Consider the following 17,223-nt stretch of genomic DNA (forward strand, 5'->3'; position numbering starts at 1 on the left):
ATCATTATGGGCTGATCTACGAGATGATTTCCGAGACTATGTGATTCGATAGTGGCCTTAGATATCTGTGGGAGATGAGCAAGGAGGACCATGCCCTTTTTCTTTTCTTTAATAAGATTTAAATAAAAATATATTAAAAGCTAAGAACAGAGTACATAAGCAAAGTATTCCCTCTGTCCTATTTTAACTACAGTCATAAGTTTCTGTGTCTAACTTTGAACGTCCGTCTTATTTAAAATTATTTTATGATTAGTATTTTTATTGTTATTAGATGATATAATGAATAGTACTTTATACGTGACTTATATTTTTTATTTTTTTTAATAAATAAATAATATAAATGATTAAAGCTGAACACGAAAACTTATGGCTACACTTAGAATAGGATGAGGGAAGTACTTGTTACAATTCGTGTTATAATAAAATACAAGCATAGAGAGTAGATGGTGGGAATCTGGATTAATAAATAATTAATTTGAGGCCAATGCGTATGGAGGGCGATTGATCGAGTTGCACATGGCATGGATGCATCATTAAAAATTAGTAGTACTCCGACGGAGCAATTATTTTTTTTTCTAGAAGTTTGACTAAATTTGTAAAAAAAATATAATAGTATTTTCAACCCAAAACAAATATATATTATGAAAATATATAAAATGTTATATTAATGATACTAATTTCATATTTTATATGTTATTAATTTTTTTCATAAATTTAGTTAAATTTAATAAAGTTTGACTTAAAAAATTATAATATGAAACGAAGAGAAGAGAGTACCTGGTGAATTGCTGCATATATATCCATGTGGTGTCAATTAATCTGTACTGCTGTGGGTTGGTTCAACAATTAACAGTAGTTACTGTGGGCGGATATATGAAGCAGGTAATGGGATGAGAATGAACGAGATGATTTCCGGCCGGTTTCAAGCTAAGGTAGCCTGCAACATCCATATATACCACATTAGTTAATTACTTGTGTAGGCCAGTTATATATGCATGTGTTTGGTGTTTTGGTTGGCTGTGACTCGGTCAGTCTGTAATAACTGTACGTGCTTGCATGCTCTAGTAGCTAATAGCTAGCTTGATCTGAATAATTAATTAAAAAAATGAAAAATAACGTAATACTAGTAGCTAGTCGATCGACATGCGCGCATGAGAGATATGATATGATCCTGCAGATGGATGGATCGAAGATGTGCAGGTAGATATGATATGTATATATGCGTGGTAATTAGATTAGAATCGCCCACAGGAAGGAACACTAATCCGGTAGCTAAGCTTGTAATTTTGCTATATATATACTCCTAGTATAGCGATACTCCACTACAGTAGATAGGTAATGGATGGATGGTGGCAAGTTGCAATATGGCTATGAGCACGGGCCAACAACACGACAAGGCCGGCCCACGAGACGAAACCTGCCATCTGGGCCCCACTTTCTTTTTTCCTTTTTCCTTCTCTCTCACCTCTCTATAGAGTATAAGAATATAGAAAATAATAAAATGAGAGATGAGATGAGATCGGGCCGTCCATACAATACAAGAGAAGAAGAAGGGAAGGGAATCCTCCTCTTCTTCAATAAAAAGGAAGGAAGGGCAGAGTGCAGAGAGAAAGGAGATCCCCTGATCCCTCTTCCTCGCCGGCGGCAATCGCTCGCCGGAGTCAAGGTAGGATGATGGCGGCGGCGGGGCTGGAGTCGGCGTGGGAGTACCTCATCACGCATTTCAGCGAGTTCCAGCTGGCCTCCATCGGCACCTTCCTCCTCCACGAGAGCGTCTTCTTCCTCTCCGGCCTCCCCTCTCTCCTCTTCGAGCGCCTCGGCCTCTTCTCCAAGTACAAGATCCAGGTACCAACCCACTCCGATCCCTTAGCTTGTCCATCCATCCATTTGGTGATAGGCCGCCGATCGATCCGTTCCCCACCCTGCACTCGATCAACTCACCACCACCCCTGGCCCTGGGCCCTTCCCCCCTTACCCTACACCTCTGCCTGCACAAATCCTCTATTTACTACTACCTGCTTAACTGTTGCTCATGTTATCAGTCTCAAACACATTATTCAGCGGCACATTTATTATATTATAGGGATAAATTACATATTCTCATCATAAATTAACTCAACAAACAAGTTCTTTTCCCGGACAAAATGTATATTTTTCAAAGCGTGCAGCAAATAATCTGAAAACAAATAAGCCGGATTGGAGGGATGAAAAAAAATGTTCCCATTCTTGCCATTTTGTTGGCAAGGGTTGAAATGAAAAATAACACCCACCTGTTTTTCTGCCTGCTCTGTGCTGGCTGTATTTTTCCTACGACCTGGCTCAAGTCTCATTTCTTCTTCTTGTATTTTGCAGAAGAAGAGCAATACACCCGATTACCAGAACAGATGTGTAGTGCGTCTCGTTCTCTACCATGTCTGCGTCAATCTCCCTCTCACCATTTTATCATATCGCACCTTCAAATTCATGGGCTTGAGGAGCACCCTTCCGCTGCCTCACTGGTATCCCATTTTCTCCATGGAAATATAAATGCTACTCCCTCAGTAGCCAGAGGCAACATATGCAAGCAGGTAATGAATGTTAACCTCTTCTTCCTATACTGCATTGCAGGACAGTTGTCGTCTCCCAAGTGCTCTTCTTTTTTGTGCTTGAGGATTTCATATTCTACTGGGGGCATAGGGCACTGCATACCAAATGGCTGTACCAGCATGTTCACAGCGTCCACCATGAGTCAGTACCGTTTCTCTTGACATTCTTTTTACGTGCAGCCGTTATATGCACATCTCTAACACATCGTCACACATGCATTTCTGAGCAGATATGCCACACCCTTTGGCCTAACATCTGAATATGCTCACCCTGCTGAGATTCTATTCTTGGGCTTTGCTACCGTGGCCGGCCCTGCCCTTACTGGCCCTCACCTCTTCACTCTCTGGGTGTGGATGGTCTTGAGGGTCTTGGAGACAGTTGAGGCTCACAGTGGCTACCACTTCCCATGGAGCCCGTCCAATTTCTTGCCATTGTATGGCGGGTAAGTAAGCTAAGCTGTAGTACATACTTGTGTCCCTGAACATTGTTCATTCAGTACTTGTGCATGTGACTGAAGGCGTGGCCTTGAACATTTCAGCGCTGAATTCCATGACTATCATCACCGTGTTCTCTACACCAAGTCTGGGAATTACTCGTCGACCTTCATCTACATGGACTGGTGAGAATTTATCGAGGACAGACCTAATTGTCCTTTTTCTTTTCTTTTTTTTTTTACTGAATTGCATGGAGCATTGTATTGTCCCTTACATGAGCTGCTCTTTGACTGTCTTGCTAAAGGCTGTTTGGGACTGATAAAGATTACCGCAAGACAAAGGCCCTAGAGGAGAAAGAAAGGACGAAGCATCTGTAAATTGTGAGCTCTTATCCCTTTGCTGGCGCCTTATTCCCAATGAGCTTTCATGTGTTGTAGTACTGATGATGAGACATTCCGTTGATTGAAGCAAAACGGCAGGCAGGCGTCTTAACCACTGCTACCTTGATTAGGGCACATGTGTATGTATGCGGTGCTCCTCCTGTTATTAGTTTTCTTCATGCTGTAATTCTCCATTGTAATTTTGGACTGCAGAGTTGGGGGTAGAGGTGTCCTGCGATTAATTTGAAGCAAAATAAAAGGTTAAGTTTTGCTGAGGATCGATGTTTGTTTGCACTGGTGTTGCTCAGATCGGGATATGACGACTTTGTGTCTTGTTTGTTGGGATGTTAGAAATGCAAAATTATTACTGTATATATGGGCCCTGGCTGGAGTGTTTCAGGATGTCCCAAATTGTAAACGGCCTGGACCTGCCTGGCCCATCTAAAACGGGGCCTTTCGCTTCTTCATTGCAGTATCCATCTATCACTCACTTGGTTTTAGTTTCTCGATGATGATGAAGATGGTGTGCATGCTTGCTGGGCTGCTACTCGATGATGATGATCAGTACTAGTACGCTACACGCATGCAAAACAGTATAGTTGTGTTATCTACTCCATTTTGTAAGTATTCCATTTGTCCTAGAAAGACTATTATTAACCTTTTTTTTTTGCTATATACCTGAATAAAGTCTTTCCGATCGGGACGGAGGGAGTAGCTAGCTGGTCCTGGAAGAAGATAACGGGCTGTGATAACCATCATCTATATTGAGTGTTACCAAGGTTGATGTGCAACCTGGCCTGGGACTAATTGACATGGGTTGCATATTTTAGGGCCTGTTTAGTTCCCAAACGCTGTCACATCGAATGTTTGATATATACATAGAGTATTAAATCTCTATTATTATAAAAGTTTAAGATGTTTTTACCGGTGGTTTGGTAAGTTGTCTGTATCCGAGTCTAATTGTCATCCGCTATCTCTGATTCAAAAACTACTGACATGATCCGTGGGAAGCAGTGCCGCGTCCACATCCGATTCCCATGTACATCGCCATCGAATCCAAATGCTCCCGTTGCCATTTTTTTAAGCGTTCACATGCGTTTCCCTTTTGCTTCATCCGAACCACCCCGTCCGATTCGGTTTTACTATTGCCACGATCAAGCGAGATGGACTTGGCTCTGTACTCCGTACAGATTGGAGAGATGTGCGCCTGGTTAGATTGGAAGGAAATACCGATGGAGATGGCCTGCATGTGCATGGCTGCATCGTTGTTGCTTTTTTGCCCAATCAAGTATAATTAATAGATCCTAACGAGCAAATATATCTCTGTTCACCTCCTATTGTTGCGAAAAGAAATAAAAACTGCAAATTTATCTGTTCACCTCCTATTACACGAAAGAAATAAAAACTAAAAATTATTAACGGGAAACAATAGCGTGCCATATCTCTATCTTTACTATTATAAAAATTAAAGATGTTTTTACCAGTAATTTCATACATTATTCTTGTTTGTGTCGGGTTTTAAGTTAATTGCTTTTGGAAATACAAAACTAATCGTATAAGGAATTTCTTTAAAAAAACTTGGATGCTAACTTGAGATAAAAGTCAAACTCATAATTGCAGCTCTTAATTTTCTAAAAATTAAAATCCAAGCGAATTCACACAATGAATTCATCCTAACTCAACCATATAATAATAATAATAATAATAATAATAATAATAATAATAATAATAATAATAATAATAATAATAATAATAATAATAATAATAATAATAATAATAATAATAATAATAATAATAAGATTAAAATAGTTTTTACCCGTTGCAACGCACGGGCATTTTTCTAGTGTAGAAAAAAAACAAAACCAATTACACAGTTCGCTAGGAAATTGCGAGACGAATCTTTTAAGCCTAATTGTGCTATGATTTGACAATGTGGTGCTAAAGTAAATATTTGCTAATGACGGATTAATTAGGCTTAATAATTTTGTCTTGCAGTTTTTTTGACGGAATCTGTAATTTTTTTGTTATTAAACTTCAAATGTGTATCCGTATATCCGATGTAGCATGCAGGGACAAATTTTTTTTGCCAACTAAACAAGGCCTTAGTTGATCGTGTTGACTAGTCTTATGGGGGTGAGAATCCATGCATGATTCGACAAGAAAATTTAGTGGGGTGAGAAATATTAATCACTTGGAGAGCTAGAAATTGCGGAAGCTGGAAATTCCAATGTGAACCAGAGAAAAAGAAAATTTAGAGTTCAAGTAAGATTACAATTTAAAAATAACTACAGTTCAGAAAAATAAAAATAGTAAAAGAGCCATCTATCTAGAACACAATATGAGATTAGTTAAAATTTAGAAAAAAAATCAAAATATATTTAAAAAAACTTGAAGCAGAAATATAGTTTAGAAATAACTGAAATTTGGAATAAAAAAAATATTGAAAAAACAGTCTATTACAACACAACACGAGTTTAATTAAAATTTGGAATAAAAATAAATTCTGATTTTTTAAAGTTTAAGTAAGAATATAATATATAGATAACTTAATTTTTTTTTTAAAAATATAAGCAATGCTAAAATAAAAAACCAACATAGTACGAGATTAATTAAAATTTAGAATAAAAAATAAAATAAATTCAATTACGTTATTGAGATGACAAAGCAAGTAAAGCAATGGCGGTTAGCGAGACTTTTAAAAAGTAAAAAAGAAAAGCAAAACTTTGATGTTTAAAATCCCAATTATAATAAAGAGAAGGGACAACAGGCTAGCTACAATTAAGACCCTAAAACTTAAACCTCGATGTTCCATGTCATCGTTAGTTCTCAACCATAGGATCGGTGGATTAGATCGCTTCTTAGTCGTTAGAAGAACAAAACGCAACAGCCACCATGTGAGGCCCATCTATTTCGATCCTGACCCAAATTAATCACCTCTTGATCTTTGTGTAAACCATGATGAGCGTGCAGCGTCCTCAACTGCGCACTGGAAGCGAAAGGGCCTGTAGCCTAGTGGTTACAAGAGCCTCAGTAACACATTAGGTCCCGGGTTCAACTCCCCACGGGTGTGAATTTTCCAAGATTTAACGGCTTTGTGCTTTCAGTGGTAGGCGACGTACCCGTCAACGACGAGGCGCATGTGGTGACTTCGTCAATCTCCAGGATTTACCGGCCTAGTCTTCGAATATGCTCATATGGATAGGGTTTGCGTGCATGCGTCCATAGAGGTGAGTGTGAGTGTGTTGTGAGTGTCTGTACTGCACCGAGTAATTTTTAAAAAAACTGCGCGCTGGACAACAGCCTTGCTTTGGCCGACGGTGCGCAAACCATTCTATTATTCGTACGGCCGCGTTCGTTAGTCCAACAAGGGGGGTGATTAATATTAAGTTTTTCGTGACACGCTTTTTAAACTGCTAAACGGTGCGTTTCGTGCAAAAACTTTCTATATGAAAGTTGCTCTATAATATTATATTAATCTATTTTTAAGTTTGTAATAATTAAAACTTAATCAATCATACGCTAATACTGCCTCGTTTTGTGTAAAAAACTTAATCTTCATCTTCATCTTCAGGAGAAAAGAACACCACCGCAGTAGTGTATGTGTCCGTCTTCCATTCCATATGTGGTACTTTTTTTTTCGGGGAAAAAGGACTTCATTAAATCACATGGGATAGATTACAGTTGTTTTCAATGTGTGCTACCTCTTGATTGTCTTGAGTTCTCTTTTCTTTTCTCACCATGTATGAGTAAATCTGTCTTGTTTCCTTACATTTCGTATGCTTAGATGCTAAATATAGGGAAAAAAGTCCAAATTGCCAACTATCGCGGTAGACCAAATTATCCCTTGAACTCAAATAGCATATATTTTACACTCTCAATTATTCATACCAGGTGAATTACCCCTAGCACTGTTTTGGGCGGTTTTAATGAAGAGCTTGCATACATGTGGCATCAACGTGATGAGGACATCACTAGCTTGGATATGATCACGGCTACCTTATGTATCCATCAACTAAAGGTGTATACTTTCTATGTGAGATCTACATGTTATGTATTTGAACAAACACTATTGCACTATGAGTTTTGCATCTTCTCGTTTGCAGAAATACTTGTATGGGTGAAAGAAAGAAGAGCGGACTCATGAAATGTTTGAATGATCAATGAAGTTGATTGGAGGCTAATACAAGACCATTCCCAAGTCTAGTCCAACATTATCATCACTTTTGGTTCATAGAAAGTAAGAGATAAAGTTCTGCATGTTTTGGATTAATTCGGATTCTGGCCTCCTAACAACATCAACTTTAAACGGATCTAGCCACTGATCTAGAAGGAATTTTGAGACCCATAAGTACCTGTTGGAAAGCTTTATGGAGTCTACTTTCAGATAGTTTTGGTCCCATGTAAAAATTCGTACCGAACTATTGAGAGTATGCAAAACAAGCCACATACCTCATCTAGTCCGAGTCTGATTTAGACCTTGGGCCTTTTAATTGTGTCGTGGGTTAAGTCCAAGAGGTGGACACCCTAAGGCTAACACTAGGACATTTCTAATCATATTTATTCAGTAACCGTCATCGTTTAGAGTCTGGTTTTTCTTAGATTATCTTTGCCATTGTAGTTTGTCGCTTGTTCGGTTTGTAGAACCCCAATTTTAAGTGCTTAGTTATTCATTTGCAATTGAGTTGCAATCTATCTTGTTCTTACTTGTGTTCTTTGAATCGCATGGAGGGATTAGTCTTCTCGGCGAGATTAATCAGGTTTTGGCACGGTTGATAACCAGAGAAGACGTGGTGCGATTATAGGGTTTTGATTGTGTTGATCGAAAGTCAGATCGTGTGCCAAGTTTCCACCAAATCGATAGTTATCGATAACATCAACTATTTGAAGATCGACAGTTCCTCATCACAACGTACCAATCCAGTCATTAAAGAAAATAAAAAGAAGTGTCTGAGCCCACTGTCATCCAGCATTAATTATTTGTTATCCTTATTAGCCAGTTGGAGTAGACACGTAGCTATAGCTGCCTATTCTTGTCGATATTGCAAGCTTTGCAGATCGACATCGACCGGCGCCGGATGCACGCGTTCTCGAGTGCAAAGCCATCAATGCATGCACCCATGGTTCATTGTTTTAAGACGTTTAGATTTTTTTAAGTTTAATTAAGTTTACAGAAAAATTTAACAATATTTATAATAATAAATTAGTCTACGTTTCTTAGCATGGATTGGGAACCCTCCCTCCCATGCAAGCAAAACGAAGCGACTGCAACGTGGTGACAAGCCGTGCTCCCTCCCGTTGAAATGCCATACGTAGGCATGGCCCTATAGCCAACTGCAACGTGGCACTCCTGGAATGCTCATGCTTTGCCACCTCTTGGTTACTCAAAATTGAGCTATAAAAGCAAGTTTAATAGTATAGCCCACTACTAACTTCAATTCATCTATAAGCAATCAATAGCCAATTCATACAATAGTTGTTTATTATACTATTAATATCTAGTCCTACCTGTCATACATACAATACGTCTTGGAATCTGTGCTGCAGCTGACTACAGATCTGTAGCCCGTTACTCTTCTCTCTCTTCCTTTATCTCTTTAAAATATATTTATAGCTGCTTTATAGCCTGCTATTGTACTTGCTCTTACTATACTATTATTAATATATGATCTCACATGTCATACACACATTGTGTCTTGGAGTCCGCGCTGCAGCTGGCTACACATCTGTAGCCTGCTGCTCTTCTATCTCATCTTTTATCTCATTAAAATATGTTTGCAGCTAGCTAATAGTCTGTTATTGTACCTGCTCTAAGGGCAAGTTTTATAGTAGAGATGGCTACCACATCCAATTTTATGCATGATATACATAATTAAATTAAGAGGTGACATGTATAATATGTTACCTCTACCACACAATCCCCAATATCTCTAAGACTCTCACATGTTTATTAAAGTTTGTGCAGGGGTTGCCCCTTGCATGAGAGGTGACTATTTCTCTCTCATCTTTCTTCTCTTCTCCACATCACTATTTAGTCCTATATGGCATCTTGGGGCTTGTGTTTGAATGTTTATAGTACTTGCCCTAATCCCATGTCTTGTTGCTTGACTTGGAAGCCACACACACGGGCGCCGCAGCATGGGGCCCATCAAATCGAACCGGCTGACACGGGGGACACCCGTGTCATTCACCATTTAATGGGTAAAGACTTATGGGTTCCCATTTGCACCGGAAAACGGAAACCCTACTTTGACCAGAGCGGATGAACCGACTTCGGCCAGGATGAGAGGCTAAAAACCTATTATCATCATGACGTGATGGGGAATGGCAGGCGGCACGCCGCCTGACGTGTGACTAGTGTGCAGGCGCACTACCTCGGTCCCATCAGTCATTCGATCGATCACAGACCAGTCAGGTGCGCAGCACGTCACATTAAATGTGGCGTAACGCGCCTGCTCAGGCCGCCTTAAATGCTGTTAGGTGCGCATTGGGACCGCCCACCTAACCCCGCACACATGGCGTCCTGCAGAGGGGGTCGGAGCAGCCCGACCCCCAGGCATGGAAGTAAGTCAGAGGATTCTCTTCCGTAGCTTTTAATAAATTAGAAACTTTTGTTGGAGAGCTCTTAGATTTTCAAATTTTTTTTTACCAAATTTGAATGACCAGTTCTAGCATGTCACCGACGATTGTATGAGCACTATAAATTGACGTTGGTGTGGCACCGTTTTATTTTTTACATTTTGTGCTTTTGTGTTTCTCCATTTATTTTGCCTTTACTCTGGTTTTAGAGACCTACTTAGAATGTATATTGTATTGAATTGTTGATTTTTTTAAGGAAGTCTTGACCTTTTCTTTTAACCACTGTTATTTTGTTTTCAAAATTCCAACATAACATTATTTAGTTCTCATTTTATTAATATTTTTGTTTGTTTTGTCTAAATTTTCTTTTGCTATAGTAGTATATTGTTAAATCATTGGAAGGATCTAGATGATCGCAGTTTAATTTATTGAGTGAGTTTAGAAGTCTCAGGATCGCAAGCTACAAGAAAACTAAAGCAATGTAGCATCTATTTTTTTTAGTTTATGTGTATTTATTTATTTATTTAATTTTCACATAGGACTCCATGATTTATCTACAAAGCTACTTGTGCCAAGTGGACCAATCAAATAGCTGGTCTTCAGCCAGCTTTAGAAGTTTTGATTGATTTCTGTCGACTGATCATTTAAAATTAGAATAACTAGATAGTGTCCCACGCTTTGTTACGAGATATATGTTAGATATTGGAGAAATAATAAAATGATTTGAGAATGATGATGTAGCATGTGTATGCTTAGTTTTAGAATGAAATAAATTGTAGATATAATTACTATATGCTTATATGTTGAGCTCTGTGTGCTTAATGGGTTGATGTGGCATGCTTGCATGTATGTTTTAAGAGTGTTGATAAATACTATGTTTGCATGTTAAGTTTTTGGTGTTTAGTGGACATTAGGTTTATAGAAATAAGAGATCGGATATGATACTGGGGAAAAGCAGCTAATAAAAGCACACAGTAGAAATCTAATTGCATTCAACACATATATCACAATGCATCCAAGCATTCATATACTCAAAGATTCACAAATCATTCAAATGCTGCGAAGGTTCACACAACTGATTTTAAATAGACATCATTTTAGAGCAATACTCTTCCATCATTGATACACATATCAAGTATTATATTGCTGATATCGTAGGGGATAATGAGGTTAATTAATTTGCAACCAAATAGGTGTCCTGATATCACCTTCACTTATATATATACCACATAAAATGACACAACTACTTAGGTTCACTTGCAACCATTACTTAGAACCAACACACTTTTTAGACATTTTTCTGTAGGTTCAAGCGAAACCATATATAATTAAAGTTATTAACTCTGTGAGTTGGTTGCGGGCCGACAAAAAATAAATAAATAAACGGTACTGCTCTCTCAAGTCGATCTGGTAGTGAACAGCCACAATAACAACATCTATATATTATTACCCTATAGATTAATTAAAAGGCAGCCATAATAAAAATCAAGGGTTGGGCCGAGATTGTTTTGTATACAGTAGCGTGTTGTCTAGTTATAATTAGAGGTTTGCAAGGCACAGATTTTAGAACATCAAGGAAAAGAAACGCACGCTCAAAAAACAGTAGTGATCATTTATCTGATTCCAAATTAACGTGCATGCAACTATATATATATTACTGTGTTTCACTCAAAAAGAACTTGATATTATTGCATCACAAATTAATATTTTAAATCTATTAACTTATTAAAGTAATAGAAAAAGGAGCATCCACGTTTGCTCTCACGGCCTAGAAATTCTCATATTAATCGGAGAAAAAGAAAAACAGAGTCCATATAGAAATACAATTTAGAAATAGTTGAAATTCGAAATTAAAAAATAAGGAATATTAGACAAGGAGACTAGAGTCCATATATAAATACAATTGAGAAACAATAGAAATTCGGAATTAAAAATAAGGAATATTAGAAGTAGAGTATATAGTCTATATAGAAATACAATTAAGAAATAATAGAAATTCAAAATTAAAAATAAGGAATATTAGAAGTAGTGTATAGAGTCCATATAGAAATACAATTAAGAAATAATAGAAATTCGGAATTAAAAATAAGAAATATTAGAAGTAGAGTATAGAGTCCATATAAGAATTTAAAACTAACTAAAATTCAAAATAAACATAATAAACTTAAAAGTAGAGTTTAGAGTTCGTATAAAAATATAATTTACAAATAACTAAAATTCAAAATTTAGAAAAATATGGAAAGAAGAGTCTAAAGTCAATATAAGAATACAATTTAGAAGTAACCAAAATTCGAAATTAAAAATTAAAGAATATTGAAAGATGAGTTTAGATTTCACATAGAAATAAAATTAGAAATAATAAAAATTCAGAATTAAAAATAAAGAATATTGGAAGAAGAGCCTACAGTCTATATAGAAATATAATCTACAGATAACGAATATTTAAAATTAAAATAAAACAAATATTGAAAGACGAGTCTAGAGTCCATATAGAAATATAATTAATTTACAAATAACTAAAATTTGATATTAAAAATTAATTAATAACTAACACGTATATAAAATACAATATGGATATTATACATTAGTAGTTTCATAAAGGTAGTACAAAATTGAAAATTATATTGTCATTTTTATATTTAAATAATAAATTAAGAAAACATATATGCTATTATACGAGAGAAAATATAACGATGCTAGGATATTTTGTGAGGGACATCAGACGTGCCTTCTCTCCCCCTCCCCTCCCCCCCTCCCCCTCTTAATTATCCTCTGTCAGAATCTCTCCTCTCCTTAATTTCATGTTTATGTGTGCCATGTCACTGGCCGGGATGGCGAGCAGTACGTCGACGCTTGGCTACCGTCCTCCTCTTCGTGGGCACCACCCACTGCCAGCAGCAGCAGCAGCCAGCAGGTTCCAATAATCCTTCACTCCGTCCGATATACCCCAACCTAGCTAGATGGCTTAATTTATTATTAATCCAGCGTATTAGCCATATCATCACCGCTGCCCTCCTCTTTTCTCTCCATTATATCAGCTGGGGGTTGGAGATGACTACCTCGTCGCAACACCTCATCAACAATAAATATATAAATATATATATATATATATATATATATATATAGACATATAATAATTTACATAAAAATAAATACACATCGAAGATATAATGGAAAAGGGGACAAAGGAAGACTATCATGTCCCTAGTCCCGTATAGGTTAGCGCGCAGGGATAAATTTTCCCCATTCCCACCCTTATGGAAGCTAAGATTTTCCCTTGGATTGACACGGAACAAATTCCCCTTGCCAGGTACAACTAAGACTAGGTATATGTAAATACAATACTCAAACTAGCGGACCGATTCTTTTATATATTATTATAGATGATTTTCCTACTAGTTCATTTTTATTGAAAATGAAGAGGTGATTGAATTATCAATTGAATGCACATAGTCATAAAGTTTAAGTTAAAATATATTCTTAATATACAAGTATGGGATCATTTAACCCCTATAAGATATAATTTATAAAACAAATAAGCAAAACACACATTAAATAAAAGCATATTGAGGCCTCCTTTGAATTGAATGAAAAACATAGGAATTTTATAGGATTTTAATCCTATAAGTTTTTTTTCTATATGGTACTTTGAAAACAAAAGATTGAAAACTATTGAAATCTTATGAAATTACAAAAGAATGCCTCAATCCATACAAGTTTTGAAGAATTTTTAACATGAGATCCAACCTAATGGGAAGTTTCCTTTGAGTCTATCTCTCTCATCTAATTCATATATATGTTTTTCATACAATCCAATAAAACTTCTGTTCCTATATTTTTTCTGATTTTTACAATCCTCTATTTTGCACATACATTCCTATCAGATTATATTCTTTTTTATTCCCTCATTTCTTTTTCATTCCTATGTTTCAAATGAGCCTAAAGTTAGCAAAAGTAAGGGGATAAGTAGGTGGTACATTAGCATTCACGGAGGAGGCAACCCGCGTCGTCCTCGCGTGTGAGGCTCAGGGCACAACCCTAGCCACCTGCCGCCACCCCCTTCCCCCTTTCCCCCATCTTGCCGCCATCGGAGCACGCCTCCTGGAGAACCAGGTGGCAAGCTAGGATGGTGGTGACGGGGCCAAATCCAGGCAACGCCTTGTCTCTTACACATGGGAGGTGATGTGAAGCTTGGCAAGCTGGAGGAGCTCGGGGCGGCCAACCCCACCATGAGGTTGTTGATCCAGCGCCGCTGTGGCCTGATGCAGGGTCCCCGTTGCTAGATCCGAAGTCTCCACAACAGATTTGGCTAGGGTCAAATAACCGACGTGGCTTGGGACGCTGGGAGAAAGGTGGAGTGGGTGACGGCAGTGGCAGCGTGAGGCCGGCATCAATGGTGATGACGACTGCGGGAGGCCAGCATGGGTGGCTGAGCAAGGCCTACAAGGTGGTACAGAGGATTGTGCGAGGCCTGCGCGGGTAGCGTCGGCGGCAGTAGGAGGCCAACGCCTGGGGCTACGCGAGGATGGCGCGATGGTACCGAGGGCTGCGCTGGCCGGTGGTGGGGCGCTGGAGTGGTAGAGCTGCAAGCTGGCAGAGACTGTTCGGGTGGTGAAGCTCTGGGGTGGCTATGAGAGGTGTGGGAAAGGGTGCTATAGGTGAAAGCCTAGCTTGAGGTTCCTTGAGTCGGCAATGATGACGGCTTTGGGCGCCATGAACCCTCCTTGAGGCGTTGTCAAGTGGATAACCTTCCCCTCCCTGGCATGTCTCTCCGGGTGAAAACCCATTCGAGTTAGACGGGCGATGGTGGTGCAGAAGGCGTAATGACCTCCTTGGAGGCGTTGTCTAGAAGGTCCTTGTTCCCTGCCTTTGCCGTCTCCCCTCGGTTTGGTTGCTAACATTCTGTTGGTTGTCGTCATCAGGTTGATGCGAGGGATGAGTGAATCTCCTTCTCTCTCGCCCTCTCCCTCTCATCAACCCCTCCACGTGAGGATAAGCGGAAGCTTGTCGATGACATGTGTGGTTTCGGTATTTGGCGTGGCGTTTGCAAACCTCTTTTAAGCCTAGCAGGAATTGGCTGGAGGTCGGCTTGGTGTTAGTGTCTTCTCCTAGGTTGTGTGATCGTCGTGTTTTTTGTTTTTCCTGGTTACGACCTTTCAGAGTTTGTAGTCTTGTAATATTTTTTTTTTGTTATATATATATATATATATATATATATATATATATATATATATATATATATATATATATATATATATATATATATATATATATATATATATATATATATATATATATATATATATATATATATATATATATATATATATATATATATATATATATATATATATATATATATATATATATATATATATATATATATATATATATATATATATATATATATATATATATATATATATATATATATATATATATATATATATATATATATAAAAGGGTAAACGTAAGGAGCATGTAGAGCCAAGAGCATAAGAATCTTTGCTACCCCAGCCGGCCCCCCGATGGATGGATGGATTGTTCAATAGTTTTTCCAGTACTAATAATATAGTAGAGTAATGGGACATACACAGATGCCCCGAGACAATCATGCATGATAAGAGCAGCAGCTTGCTACCTTACCTACCTAGATCACGGTGTCGACCGAAAAGATAGCGTGCAGCTGCTTCCTCGATCTTACTACTCGTACTTTTTACTAGCAGTAGGAAATTTGCTAGCTAGCAAGCCCAATCGATATATACTCCGATCGATATCCATAGAAGATTTTAAGCCCTACGTACCATTATACGCCGATGAATTATTAACTTCGATTTCAGAATCGTGCATCTAATTTCGAGAATATGTGATCATTAATTAAATCAAATACTATGTTGTAATATAATCAATGAGGAATGAAGGAAATATTATTGTACTATGTTGTACCTGCTCACAAGAAAATCATTTCTAAAGCTAGCAACCAGAGATCGATTAACTAATCTTCCGTAATGTAAAACGAAACAACTCATTAACAAATAATTAATTAAATATTAGTTTTTTTAAAAAATAGATTAATAATATTTTTTAAAGTAACTTTTATATAGAAAATTTTTATAAAATATACACCCCGTTTGATAGTTTAGAAAAAATGCGCATGAAAAAAAGAGGAGATTAAGTTGGGAAAGCCAACAAAAGAAACAGCCTAAGAGCACCCGCAATGGTAAAGTAAGGTGCTATCTATAAAACATGTACATCTCAGCAATAGACTAGATTAATAGTAAACCATCTCAATACTATGTCTACATGGGTATCTATAGCTCTCTAATACATTGTCTCGTTTTTCTCTATAGACTATCTCCAGGTTAGTAGATAGCTTTGCTCTCTCTCTTCATTTAATCTCTTCCAAGTAGGAAAATATGCTGACATGGATATCTTATAGAGAGCCTATAGATAACCATTGTGGGTGCCCTAAGTGTATCAATCAATCAGTATGTACGCCTCCCTAGCTTACTTTTAGTACAATTAAGAAGTATTATTGTCATCATTAAATAAATGATCAAAATGGGAAGAGAGACCGTTGATCAGTGGACACTACATAATTAATTTATAGCTAGATGACAGTGAAACAGAAGAAAAAGGTCACAAGATGGACAGAGGCATCACACAAGCATCGACTTTATTATGACTTGAGAGACTAATCTATCTGGATACATTGACTCGTATATCATATCGAATAAAATCGATCAATAGAGAGAGTTGCAGTCAGTGACGTATGCCTCGATCGAACAGATGAAGTGACAAGTTAAAAAGGCCAAAAAAGTGGTGATTGAGTAGTGCAAGCGAACGCACATATATGCTGTCCGCAGCCTACCTTTTCGCTAGTAGAGATTAGTAATTAGCTAACTAGCCTTTTAGTTTGTTCAATATTTGCATGCACCAGCTAGTTCGATCTGATTAGGGTTGTGTAGTTAACCTGCTTAATTATGTATCCAGTTTTAAATTTCTCTTCATGTTGGTGCTCATGTTAAATTTCTTGGCGTGCTATACTTGGAAGAATATTAATTGGATGACGTCCATTTTATCCCCGTTAATCTAACGCAGATTTTGCTACAGGACAGTGACTTTGTACGGTTTTAGCTCCAAGACACTACACGAAGTCACTTTTGAGGAAAAACACTCTCAAAACATGGTTATTTGCCAGCGGACACGAGCGGCAATATTTAACGGGATTTGCATGGATTGGTCAG

At 37.7% G+C, this 17,223-nt stretch overlaps 1 protein-coding gene across 4 annotated transcripts; it reads left to right on the forward strand.

Annotated features, from left to right (window-relative positions):
• Positions 1 to 1,576: 1,576 nt before the first annotated feature.
• On the forward strand, positions 1,577 to 3,675 carry LOC4342171 (very-long-chain aldehyde decarbonylase GL1-8). 4 transcript variants are annotated; one of them, XR_001547579.3, is made up of 8 exons: positions 1,577 to 1,845; positions 2,353 to 2,498; positions 2,608 to 2,727; positions 2,816 to 3,028; positions 3,125 to 3,205; positions 3,325 to 3,400; positions 3,489 to 3,540; positions 3,614 to 3,675. XR_001547579.3 is itself a non-coding variant. In XM_015791107.3 (7 exons), exons 1-6 carry the CDS (start codon positions 1,672 to 1,674, stop codon positions 3,395 to 3,397), a joined length of 807 nt encoding a protein of 268 aa, XP_015646593.1. In that variant the 5' UTR covers positions 1,577 to 1,671; the 3' UTR covers positions 3,398 to 3,400; positions 3,489 to 3,675. The 4 variants fall into 4 exon arrangements, 2 of the variants coding, with proteins under 2 accessions (XP_015646593.1, XP_015646592.1); XR_001547578.3 differs by having other exon boundaries at positions 3,325 to 3,540; XM_015791107.3 differs by having other exon boundaries at positions 3,489 to 3,675.
• The last annotated feature ends 13,548 nt before the right edge of the window (positions 3,676 to 17,223 follow it).

The sequence above is a fragment of the Oryza sativa genome, chromosome 7, assembly GCF_034140825.1.
Source record: "Oryza sativa Japonica Group chromosome 7, ASM3414082v1".
Lineage (NCBI taxonomy): Eukaryota > Viridiplantae > Streptophyta > Magnoliopsida > Poales > Poaceae > Oryza > Oryza sativa.

What these genes read in the sequence shown, in the direction of transcription:
- LOC4342171 (XM_015791106.3), top strand. Translation starts at nt 1,672, where the DNA reads ATGATGGCGGCGGCGGGGCTGGAGTCGGCGTGGGAGTACCTCATCACG. An exon ending in ACCCTTCCGCTGCCTCACTG is followed by an intron (nt 2,499 to 2,607) that starts GTATCCCATTTT and finishes ACTGCATTGCAG; the next exon opens with GACAGTTGTCGTCTCCCAAG. An exon ending in TTCTTGCCATTGTATGGCGG is followed by an intron (nt 3,029 to 3,124) that starts GTAAGTAAGCTA and finishes TGAACATTTCAG; the next exon opens with CGCTGAATTCCATGACTATC.